At 49.9% G+C, this 12,543-nt stretch overlaps 1 protein-coding gene across 1 annotated transcript in view; it reads left to right on the top strand.

The window, feature by feature from the left end:
- LOC123992879 (PTB-containing, cubilin and LRP1-interacting protein-like) overlaps positions 1-11,940 on the top strand; it is a 92,061-nt gene extending 80,121 nt beyond the window's left edge. Inside the window, exon 3 of the mRNA XM_046294486.1 lies at positions 9,398-11,940. Within this exon, the coding sequence (XP_046150442.1) occupies positions 9,398-9,895 (498 nt within the window). The 3' untranslated portion in view covers positions 9,896-11,940. The remainder of the gene's footprint in view (positions 1-9,397) is intronic.
- The last annotated feature ends 603 nt before the right edge of the window (positions 11,941-12,543 follow it).

The raw sequence follows: 12,543 nt of genomic DNA, 5'->3' as shown, positions 1-12,543 counted from the left end.
CCTTCAAGCCTTTATACTGTCCCTTCTCCCTCCCTCAAGCCTTTATACCGCCCCTTCTCCCTCCCTCAACGCTTTATACTGTCCTCCCTCCCTCAACGCTTTATACTGTCCTCCCTCCCTCAACACTTTATACTGTCCACCCTCCCTGTACCCTTTATACTGTCCACCCTCCCTCAACACTTTATACTGTCCCCCATCCCCCCTCCCTCCCTCAACCCTTTATACTGTCCACCCTCCCTCAACACTTTATACTGTCCCTTCTCCCTCCCTCAACCCTTTATACTCTCCCGCTCCCACTGAGAAACTAGGCTGTGTTCAGTTCACCTTTTTCTAGCCCTCTGGTATACACCTTTATACTCTCTCTCCTCGGCCTCCCTCCCTTTATACTGTCCACCCTCCCTCCCTCAACACTTTATACTGTCCACCGTCCCTCCCTCAACACTTTATACTGTCCACCCTCCCTCCCTCAACACTTTATATTGTCCACCCTCCCTCCCTCAACACTTTATACTGTCCACCCTCCCTCCCTTTATACTGTCCACCCTCCCTCCCTTTATACTGTCCACCCTCCCTCCCTTTATACTGTCCACCCTCCCTCCCTTTATACTGTCCACCCTCCCTCCCTCAACACTTTATATTGTCCACCCTCCCTCAACACTTTATACTGTCCACCGTCCCTCAACACTTTATACTGTCCACCCTCCCTCCCGCAACACTTTATATTGTCCACCCTCCCTCCCTTTATACTGTCCACCCTCCCTCCCTCCACACTTTATATTGTCTACCCTCCCTCAACACTTTATACTGTCCACCCTCCCTCCCTCAACACTTTATACTGTCCACCCTCCCTCAACACTTTATACTGTCCACCGTCCCTCAACACTTTATACTGTCCACCCTCCCTCCCGCAACACTTTATACTGTCCACCGTCCCTCAACCCGTTATACTGACCACCCTCCCTCCCGCAACACTTTATACCGTCCACCCTCCCTCCCTCAACACTTTATACTGTCCACCCTCCCTCCCTCAACACTTTATACTGTCCACCCTCCCTCTCTCAACACTTTATACTGTCCACCCTCCCTCCCTCAACACTTTATACTGTCCCTTCTCCCTCCCTCAACACTTTATACTGTCCACCCTCCCTCCGTCAACACTTTATACTGCCCACCGTCCCTCAACCCGTTATACTGTCCACCCTCCCTCCCGCAACACTTTATACTGTCCACCCTCCCTCCCTCAACACTTTATACTGTCCAACCTCCCTCCCTCAACACTTTATACTGTCCACCGTCCCTCAACCCGTTATACTGTCCACCCTCCCTCCCACAACACTTTATACTGTCCACCCTCCCTCCCTCAAGCCTTTATACTGTCCACCCTCCCTCCCTCAACACTTTATACTGTCCACCCTCCTCAACACTTTATACTGTCCACCGTCCCTCAACCCGTTATACTGTCCACCCTCCCTCCCGCAACACTTTATACTGTCCACCCTCCCTCCCTCAACACTTTATACTGTCCACCCTCCCTCCCTCAACACTTTATACTGTCCACCCTCCCTCAACACTTTATACTGTCCACCCTCCCTCAACCATTTATACTGTCCACCCTCCCACCCTCAACAATTTTACTGTCCACCCTCCCTCAACACTTTATACTGTCCACCCTCCCTCAACACTTTATTCTGTCCCTTCTCCCCCCCTCAAGCCTTTATACTGTCCCTTCTCCCTCCCTCAACACTTTATACTGTCCACCCTCCCTCCCTCAAGCTTTATACTGTCCCTTCTCCCTCCCTCAACACTTTATACTGTCCACCCACCCTCCCTCAACACTTTATACTGTCCACCCTCCCTTCCTCAAGCCTTTATACTGTCCCTTCTCCCTCCCTCAACACTTTATACTGTCCACCCTCCCTCCCTCAAGCTTTATACTGTCCCTTCTCCCTCCCTCAACACTTTATACTGTCCACCCTCCCTCCCTCAACACTTTTACTGTCCACCCTCCCTCAACACTTTATACTGTCCACCCTCCCTCAACACTTTATACTGTCCATCCTCCCTCAAAACTTTATACTGTCCCTTCTCCTCCCTCAAAACTTTATACTGTCCACCCTCCCTCCCTCAACACTTTATACTGTCCACCCTCCCTCCCTCAACACTTTATACTGTCCACCCTCCCTCCCTCAACACTTTATACTGTCCCTTCTCCCTCCCTCAACACTTTATACTGTCCACCCTCCCCCCTCTCAAGCCTTTATACTGTCCCTTCTCCCTCCCTCAACACTTTATACTGTACACCCTCCCTCAAGCCTTTATACTGTCCACCCTCCCTCCCTCAATCCTTTATACTGTCCACCCTCCCTCCCTCAACACTTTATACTGTCCCTTCTCCCTCCCGCAACACTTTATACTGTCCACCCTCCCTCCCTCAACACTTTATACTGTCCACCCTCCCTCAACACTTTATACTGTCCACCGTCCCTCAACCCGTTATACTGTCCACCCTCCCTCCCGCAACACTTTATACTGTCCACCCTCCCTCCCTCAAGCCTTTATACTGTCCACCCTCCCTCAACACTTTATACTGTCCCTTCTCCCTCCCTCAACCCTTTATACTGTCCACCCTCCCTCCCTCAACACTTTATACTGTCCCTTCTCCCTCCCTCAACATGTTATACTGTCCACCCTCCCTCAACACTTTATACTGTCCACCCTCCCTCCCTCAACACTTTATACTGTCCACCCTCCTCAACACTTTATACTGTCCACCTTCCCTCCCGCAACACTTTATATTGTCCACTCTCCCTCAACACTTTATACTGTCCACCCTCCCTCCCTTTATACTGTCCACCCTCCCTCCCTCAACACTTTATTTTGTCCACCCTCCCTCAACACTTTATACTGTCCACCCTCCCTCCCTCAACACTTTATACTGTCCACCCTCCTCAACACTTTATACTGTCCACCGTCCCTCAACACTTTATACTGTCCACCCTCCCTCCCGCAAAACACTTTATACTGTCCACCGTCCCTCAACCCGTTATACTGACCACCCTCCCTCCCTCAACACTTTATACTGTCCACCCTCCCTCAACCCGTTATACTGTCCACCCTCCCTCCCGCAACACTTTATACTGTCCACCCTCCTTCCCTCAACACTTTATACTGTCCACCCTCCCTCCCTCAACACTTTATACTGTCCACCCTCCCTCAACACTTTATACTGTCCACCGTCCCTCAACCCGTTATACTGTCCACCCTCCCTCCCGCAACACTTTATACTGTCCACCCTCCCTCCCTCAAGCCTTTATACTGTCCACCCTCCCTCAACACTTTATACTGTCCCTTTTCCCTCCCTCAACCCTTTATACTGTCCACCCTCCCTCCCTCAACACTTTATACTGTCCCTTCTCCCTCCCTCAACACGTTATACTGTCCACCCTCCCTCAACACTTTATACTGTCCACCCTCCCTCCCTCAACACTTTATACTGTCCCTTCTCCCTCCCTCAACCCTTTATACTGTCCACCCTCCCTCAACCCTTTATACTGTCCACCCTCCCTCAACACTTTATACTGTCCCTTCTCCCTCAACCCTTTATACTGTCCACCCTCCCTCAACGCTTTATACTGTCCACCCTCCCTCCCTTTATACTGTCCACCCTCCCTCCCTCAACACTTTATACTGTCCACCGTCCCTCCCTCAACACTTTATACTGTCCACCCTCCCTCCCTCAACACTTTATATTGTCCACCCTCCCTCCCTCAACACTTTATACTGTCCACCCTCCCTCCCTTTATACTGTCCACCCTCCCTCCCTTTATACTGTCCACCCTCCCTCCCTTTATACTGTCCACCCTCCCTCCCTTTATACTGTCCACCCTCCCTCCCTCAACACTTTACATTGTCCACCCTCCCTCAACACTTTATACTGTCCACCGTCCCTCAACACTTTATACTGTCCACCCTCCCTCCCGCAACACTTTATATTGTCCACCCTCCCTCCCTTTATACTGTCCACCCTCCCTCCCTCCCTCAACACTTTATATTGTCTACCCTCCCTCAACACTTTATACTGTCCACCCTCCCTCCCTCAACACTTTATACTGTCCACCCTCCCTCAACACTTTATACTGTCCACCGTCCCTCAACACTTTATACTGTCCACCCTCCCTCCCGCAACACTTTATACTGTCCACCGTCCCTCAACCCGTTATACTGACCACCCTCCCTCCCGCAACACTTTATACCGTCCACCCTCCCTCCCTCAACACTTTATACTGTCCACCCTCCCTCCCTCAACACTTTATACTGTCCACCCTCCCTCCCTCAACACTTTATACTGTCCACCCTCCCTCCTCAACACTTTATACTGTCCCTTCTCCCTCCCTCAACACTTTATACTGTCCACCCTCCCTCCGTCAACACTTTATACTGTCCACCGTCCCTCAACCCGTTATACTGTCCACCCTCCCTCCCGCAACACTTTATACTGTCCACCCTCCCTCCCTCAACACTTTATACTGTCCAACCTCCCTCCCTCAACACTTTATACTGTCCACCGTCCCTCAACCCGTTATACTGTCCACCCTCCCTCCCGCAACACTTTATACTGTCCACCCTCCCTCCCTCAAGCCTTTATACTGTCCACCCTCCCTCCCTCAACACTTTATACTGTCCACCCTCCCTCAACACTTTATACTGTCCACCGTCCCTCAACCCGTTATACTGTCCACCCTCCCTCCCGCAACACTTTATACTGTCCACCCTCCCTCCCTCAACACTTTATACTGTCCACCCTCCCTCAACACTTTATACTGTCCACCCTCCCTCAACACTTTATACTGTCCACCCTCCCTCAACACTTTATACTGTCCACCCTCCCACCCTCAACAATTTTACTGTCCACCCTCCCTCAACACTTTATACTGTCCACCCTCCCTCAACACTTTATTCTGTCCCTTCTCCCCCCCTCAAGCCTTTATACTGTCCCTTCTCCCTCCCTCAACACTTTATACTGTCCACCCTCCCTCCCTCAAGCTTTATACTTTCCCTTCTCCCTCCCTCAACACGTTATACTGTCCACCCACCCTCCCTCAACACTTTATACTGTCCCCCCTCCCTCAACACTTTATACTGTCCCTTCTCCCTCCCTCAAGCCTTTATACTGTCCCTTCTCTCTCCCTCAACACTTTATACTGTCCACCCTCCCTCCCTCAAGCTTTATACTGTCCCTTCTCCCTCCCTCAACACTTTATACTGTCCACCCTCCCTCCCTCAACACTTTTACTGTCCACCCTCCCTCAACACTTTATACTGTCCACCCTCCCTCAACACTTTATACTGTCCATCCTCCCTCAAAACTTTATACTGTCCCTTCTCCCTCCCTCAAAACTTTATACTGTCCACCCTCCCTCCCTCAACACTTTATACTGTCCACCCTCCCTCCCTCAACACTTTATACTGTCCACCCTCCCTCCCTCAACACTTTATACTGTCCCTTCTCCCTCCCTCAACACTTTATACTGTCCACCCTCCCCCTCTCAAGCCTTTATACTGTCCCTTCTCCCTCCCTCAACACTTTATACTGTACACCCTCCCTCAAGCCTTTATACTGTCCACCCTCCCTCCCTCAACACTTTATACTGTCCACCCCCCTCCCTCAAGCGTTTATACTGTCCCTCCCTCCCTCCCTCCCTCAACACTTTATACTGTCCACCCTCCCTCTCTCAACACTTTATACTGTCACTTATCTCTCCCTCAACACTTTATACTGTCCCTTCTCCCTCCCTCAACACTTTATACTGTCCCTTCTCCCTCCTTCAAGCCTTTATACTGTCCCTTCTCCCTCCCTCAAGCCTTTATACCGCCCCTTCTCCCTCCCTCAACGCTTTATACTGTCCTCCCTCCTCAACGCTTTATACTGTCCTCCCTCCCTCAACACTTTATACTGTCCACCCTCCCTGTACCCTTTATACTGTCCACCCTCCCTCAACACTTTATACTGTCCCCCATCCCCCTCCCTCCCTCAACCCTTTATACTGTCCACCCTCCCTCAACACTTTATACTGTCCCTTCTCCCTCCCTCAACCCTTTATACTCTCCCGCTCCCACTGAGAAACTAGGCTGTGTTCAGTTCACCTTTCTCTAGCCCTCTGGTATACACCTTTATACTCTCTCTCCTCGGCCTCCCTCCCTTTATACTGTCCACCCTCCCTCCCTCAACACTTTATACTGTCCACCGTCCCTCCCTCAACACTTTATACTGTCCACCCTCCCTCCCTCAACACTTTATATTGTCCACCCTCCCTCCCTCAACACTTTATACTGTCCACCCTCCCTCCCTTTATACTGTCCACCCTCCCTCCTTTATACTGTCCACCCTCCCTCCCTTTATACTGTCCACCCTCCCTCCCTTTATACTGTCCACCCTCCCTCCCTCAACACTTTATATTGTCCACCCTCCCTCAACACTTTATACTGTCCACCGTCCCTCAACACTTTATACTGTCCACCCTCCCTCCCGCAACACTTTATATTGTCCACCCTCCCTCCCTTTATACTGTCCACCCTCCCTCCCTCCACACTTTATATTGTCTACCCTCCCTCAACACTTTATACTGTCCACCCTCCCTCCCTCAACACTTTATACTGTCCACCCTCCCTCAACACTTTATACTGTCCACCGTCCCTCAACACTTTATACTGTCCACCCTCCCTCCCGCAACACTTTATACTGTCCACCGTCCCTCAACCCGTTATACTGACCACCCTCCCTCCCGCAACACTTTATACCGTCCACCCTCCCTCCCTCAACACTTTATACTGTCCACCCTCCCTCCCTCAACACTTTATACTGTCCACCCTCCCTCCCTCAACACTTTATACTGTCCAACCTCCCTCCCTCAACACTTTATACTGTCCCTTCTCCCTCCCTCAACACTTTATACTGTCCACCCTCCCTCCGTCAACACTTTATACTGCCCACCGTCCCTCAACCCGTTATACTGTCCACCCTCCCTCCCGCAACACTTTATACTGTCCACCCTCCCTCCCTCAACACTTTATACTGTCCAACCTCCCTCCCTCAACACTTTATACTGTCCACCGTCCCTCAACCCGTTATACTGTCCACCCTCCCTCCCACAACACTTTATACTGTCCACCCTCCCTCCCTCAAGCCTTTATACTGTCCACCCTCCCTCCCTCAACACTTTATACTGTCCACCCTCCCTCAACACTTTATACTGTCCACCGTCCCTCAACCCGTTATACTGTCCACCCTCCCTCCCGCAACACTTTATACTGTCCACCCTCCCTCCCTCAACACTTTATACTGTCCACCCTCCCTCCCTCAACACTTTTACTGTCCACCCTCCCTCAACACTTTATACTGTCCACCCTCCCTCAACACTTTATACTGTCCATCCTCCCTCAAAACTTTATACTGTCCCTTCTCCCTCCCTCAAAACTTTATACTGTCCACCCTCCCTCCCTCAACACTTTATACTGTCCACCCTCCCTCCCTCAACACTTTATACTGTCCACCCTCCCTCCCTCAACACTTTATACTGTCCCTTCTCCCTCCTCAACACTTTATACTGTCCACCCTCCCCCTCTCAAGCCTTTATACTGTCCCTTCTCCCTCCCTCAACACTTTATACTGTACACCCTCCCTCAAGCCTTTATACTGTCCACCCTCCCTCCTCAATCCTTTATACTGTCCACCCTCCCTCCCTCAACACTTTATACTGTCCCTTCTCCCTCCCTCAAGCCTTTATACTGTCCACCCTCCCTCCCTCAACACTTTATACTGTCCACCCCCTCCCTCAAGCGTTTATACTGTCCCTCCCTCCCTCCCTCCCTCCCTCAACACTTTATACTGTCCACCCTCCCTCTCTCAACACTTTATACTGTCACTTATCTCTCCCTCAACACTTTATACTGTCCCTTCTCCCTCCCTCAACACTTTATACTGTCCCTTCTCCCTCCTTCAAGCCTTTATACTGTCCCTTCTCCCTCCCTCAAGCCTTTATACCGCCCCTTCTCCCTCCCTCAACGCTTTATACTGTCCTCCCTCCCTCAACGCTTTATACTGTCCTCCCTCCTCAACACTTTATACTGTCCACCCTCCCTGTACCCTTTATACTGTCCACCCTCCCTCAACACTTTATACTGTCCCCCATCCCCCCTCCCTCCCTCAACCCTTTATACTGTCCACCATCCCCCTCCCTCCCTCCCTCAACCCTTTATACTGTCCCCCATCCCTCCCTCCCTCCCTCCCTCAACCCTTTATACTGTCCCCCATCCCTCCCTCCCTCCCTCCCTCAACCCTTTATACTGTCCCCCATCCCTCCCTCCCTCAACCCTTTATACTGTCCCCCATCCCTCCCTCCCTCCCTCAACCCTTTATACTGTCCCCCATCCCTCCCTCCCTCCCTCAACCCTTTATACTGTCCCCCATCCCTCCCTCCCTCCCTCAACCCTTTATACTGTCCCCCATCCCTCCCTCCCTCCCTCAACCCTTTATACTGTCCCCCATCCCTCCCTCCCTCCCTCAACCCTTTATACTGTCCCCCATCCCTCCCTCCCTCAACACTTTATACTGTCCCCCATCCCTCCCTCCCTCCCTCAACCCTTTATACTGTCCCCCATCCCTCCCTCCCTCCCTCAACCCTTTATACTGTCCCCCATCCCTCCCTCAACCCTTTATACTGTCCCCCATCCCTCCCTCAACCCTTTATACTGTCTCCCATCCCTCCCTCCCTCCCTCAACGCTTTATACTGTCCCCCATCCCTCCCTCAACCCTTTATACTGCCCTCCCTCTCTCCCTCCCTCAATCTTTATACTGTCTCCTTTCCTCGCTCCCACTCACCCACTTCTCTTTCTCTCTTCTCTCTCCATCTCCGTCTAGAGTAGAGTACAGTGTAGTAGCCTCTCCCAGTATGTAGCGTGTCACTACTATGGTATTCTGTAGTGTTGGCTGGCTGCTGCAGCCGTAAGAAGACTCTGAGCTCTGGGAAAATAACACACACGTCCCTCAGCATGTCAGCTCATACAAAAAGACAAACCTCTCATCACGTCTGGAGACTTACAAATGGTGTCCCAATAGAAAACCATTGATTTGCAACTAGTACTCAGCTGAATGATTCTGAGTGTACATATTTGTTTCTTGTTGATACGTATGCCATTTAGCAGACACTTATAGTACAGTGAATTCATAAGGGTACATTGCTTATAATATGTGTGTATGTGATCCGTACAGGAATTTAACCCATGACCTTTGATAATCCTACACTTTTACCAGTTGAGCCACATAGGCAGTCATAGTTTTGTACCACTAGATGCTGTCAGATGTTTAACAGCCTCTCTCTCTCTGCGTTCTCTCCACAGGTGACGTACCTGGGCAAGGTGACCATCTCAGGGACCCAGTTCCTGTCGGGCTGCACAGAGTCGGCAGTGGGGGGCCTGTGGAACCGCCGTGCGCTGGCCCAGGAAGAGCACCTCCCTGCCAACTCCCTCCTGGAGATCCGCCCCTTCCAGGTGCGCCTGCACCACCTGGACGGGCGCGGTGAGGCCTCGGTCACCATGGACACGTACCAGGTGGCGCGCATCGCCTACTGTACGGCGGACCACTGCATGAGCCCCAATGTGTTCGCCTGGATCTACCGGGAGATCAACGACGACCTGACCTTCCAGATGGACTGCCACGCCGTGGAGTGTGAGAGCAAGCTGGAGGCCAAGAAGCTGGCCCACTCCATGATGGAAGCCTTCCGCAAGACCTTCCACAGTATGCGCAGCGATGGACGCATCCACAAGAGCGGCTCCTCGGACGAGTTCGCCACTGATGACTCCGCTCCAGATGACTCCACCCCAGAGGAGGACGGCTGAGCACCGGGGTTGCCGCCCCCCTTCCCCGGTCGCAAGCCGTGAGGGGAGGTGCACAGGTGCAGCCAAAGCACTCTTTCTACTCTCTGTCTCTCTTACTCTACTCTGGTTTAAGGAAAAAACTCAAATTGACTGACGCACAGACCGCAAACGCCGACTAAAGAATCACGAGGACGTAGTTTTAAAAAGGGAAAAATAGGAGGACAAAGGAACCACAAGAGATGAAACATATGGGGAAGCAAAAACTAAACTAGCACTGCCTCTTTGGATAAATAGATCCTCAAACATCTGGATAGCCATTGAAGCGCATGATCTGCCCATTAGAGATGAGTGAATAATGGTTATAAGACATTCCCAATCGACGCTGCTGTCTGTCCGTCCGTCTGTCTGTCTGCAATGTGCAGAGAGACTCTGCCTCTTTACCCCGCCGCGCGCCCCTTACTCACCCCTTCCCGCCCAATCAAAAGCCCAGATCACGTCCTAAGAATCCCAGATCACTGCCTCATGTTCTGACTTTAAAACAACAGCACTATGGTGTTACGAGTTATGCCTGTAGCACTGTTAAATGTGGGATATAAAGAGAAAGCCTTGACTCTAATATATGTGTGGAAGTTTGCCGGGAGGGGGGAGGTCTTGACATATTTATTAGGCCACAAGAGCGTCATCTCTTATCGATCACATTTTGATTCCTTTTTTGGAAGCATACCAAACGTGAGTCTTTTAGCTGTGTCTTGTCTGTTGATTTTGTGCCTCACTTCTAACATACCAAGGCTGGTCTCTGTCCCGCAATCCCAAACGTACGCATGTGTGTGTGTGTGTGTGTGTGTGTGTGTGTGTGTGTGTGTGTGTGTGTGTGTGTGTGTGTGTGTGTGTGTGTGTGTGTGTGTGTGTGTGTGTGTGTGTGTGTGTGTGTGTGTGTGTGTGTGTGTGTGTGTGTGTGTGTGTGTGTGTGTGTGTGTGTGTGTGTGTGTGATCTAAGAAAAAGGATTGTCAGGAGAGAGAGCATGACCGATAATGGGCTAGTAATCCAACTAGAAGTGTAAAACATGTCACAGCCTTTGTGGCATCCATTTTGGGAAGCTCTGCAGGGCTTTTTAAATTTAAACAAGAATGTGACCATTTGACACATTTTTTTGTTTTGTTTTGTATGAAAAGGGAAAGTAAAATGTGACAGTCACAGAAACCGATGTTCTAGGACCCCAAAAATAGCCATCCATAAAGAATACCTGAAGCCTCTTGGCTTGTGCTGAATGTATTATAGGTATGTTGTGCTGCAAGCTCCTTACACCTTTTAGTTACTTTGTTGTTTTAGTACATTTCTTCTACATAGTTTTATCTGGATTAGGTGCAGTTGGATGGGGCAGTTTTCTGTACAGACACCTTAAGGGAACAATTATGTCTCGTGGGCTGGATGCGTGTTGAGTCCATGAACAGACACACAAAGTTCAGTTTCCCTGGGCTGTCGAAGGGTACGAGCGACCATTCTGGGGCAACTGGAAGCCTCCACGACACAAGAGCTCCACCCCTCCCACCCCCTTTTCTAACAAGACTCTTTTGAATGGACTGGTACTCACAGTGGGTGGGTCTTGTATTTTGTCTGTTGTGACTGAAGCAGATTTGATTAAGATGGCTCTGGTCAGTACGTACATATATAAATATATACATTGTATTTGAAACTCATTCAATAAGCTTATGTAAATACAACAAAAAAATATCTGTTTCCAAATATTACAGCATTAAATGTTGATAGCTATTTTAAATAAACAACGGGAACAACAAAGACAGCACCAATGTTTTAGAGTCAATTGTGAATATGTAGAGTTCCATAGAACTGGCTGTTGAGAGGATGTGTGAGCCCGGGACACAGGGCTTGAAATGCCAGGATGACAGGAGGAGAGAATGTTTATAGAGCTGTAGATTACTGTGTCATGTCTTGTCTGAAGGCTCAGACGTGCTTTAAATGTCTGGAAATGTTACCATAAGTGTTTTCTATACGGAATTTGCAAAGATAAAGAAGGCATCACATATAAACTATTTACCAAGACTGACTGAATTTGATGAAGTCTCTTTTTTGTTACAAAAACGTTCATGTTGATTCAGGTTGGCTGTGATGCTTTGCCTCCATATCAACTGTTTCTCAACAGTACTAGGAATCGTACATGAGTGAATTTCAAGGGCTGTTTATGTATTAGGTTTGTGTACACATACAGTATTACAGCCAGAGGTTTGACCCAGTCCTAGCAATAATTGTATTTGTCTCCATTTCTTACGCAAAGCTCTTCTCAACCACAAGCCATGTGTGGCAGCCATTTTGGTGCCCACATCAGTCTCAAGCTATTCCCATAACTCGGGTGCTTATAGTTGGCTATCATCACAGAGCTTCTAAACCCAGAGGTGCAACATCGCAAGAGAGAAGTGAAAAAGTCATTGAGAGAAGTGAAAAATGATTTCTTAGTTGTTCATTTTCTCGAAATCTGAAGGCACAACCTTGTGAAAGTGACAAACTGACACGTTTTAATTTTCGTCAAAAACAAATTGGTATTGAAGAAGTGCCTTTTATTTGATGGCCTACACATACGTAGTTCGGCATGAGACGACCGTTAGACCCGATGGCGTGTTTCTGCCCAACATCGCCATGACATCACCTACAA

The sequence above is a fragment of the Oncorhynchus gorbuscha genome, linkage group LG13 (assembly GCF_021184085.1).
Source record: "Oncorhynchus gorbuscha isolate QuinsamMale2020 ecotype Even-year linkage group LG13, OgorEven_v1.0, whole genome shotgun sequence".
Classification (NCBI taxonomy): Eukaryota; Metazoa; Chordata; class Actinopteri; order Salmoniformes; family Salmonidae; genus Oncorhynchus; species Oncorhynchus gorbuscha.
This window is presented reverse-complemented; position numbering and strand designations above follow the sequence as displayed.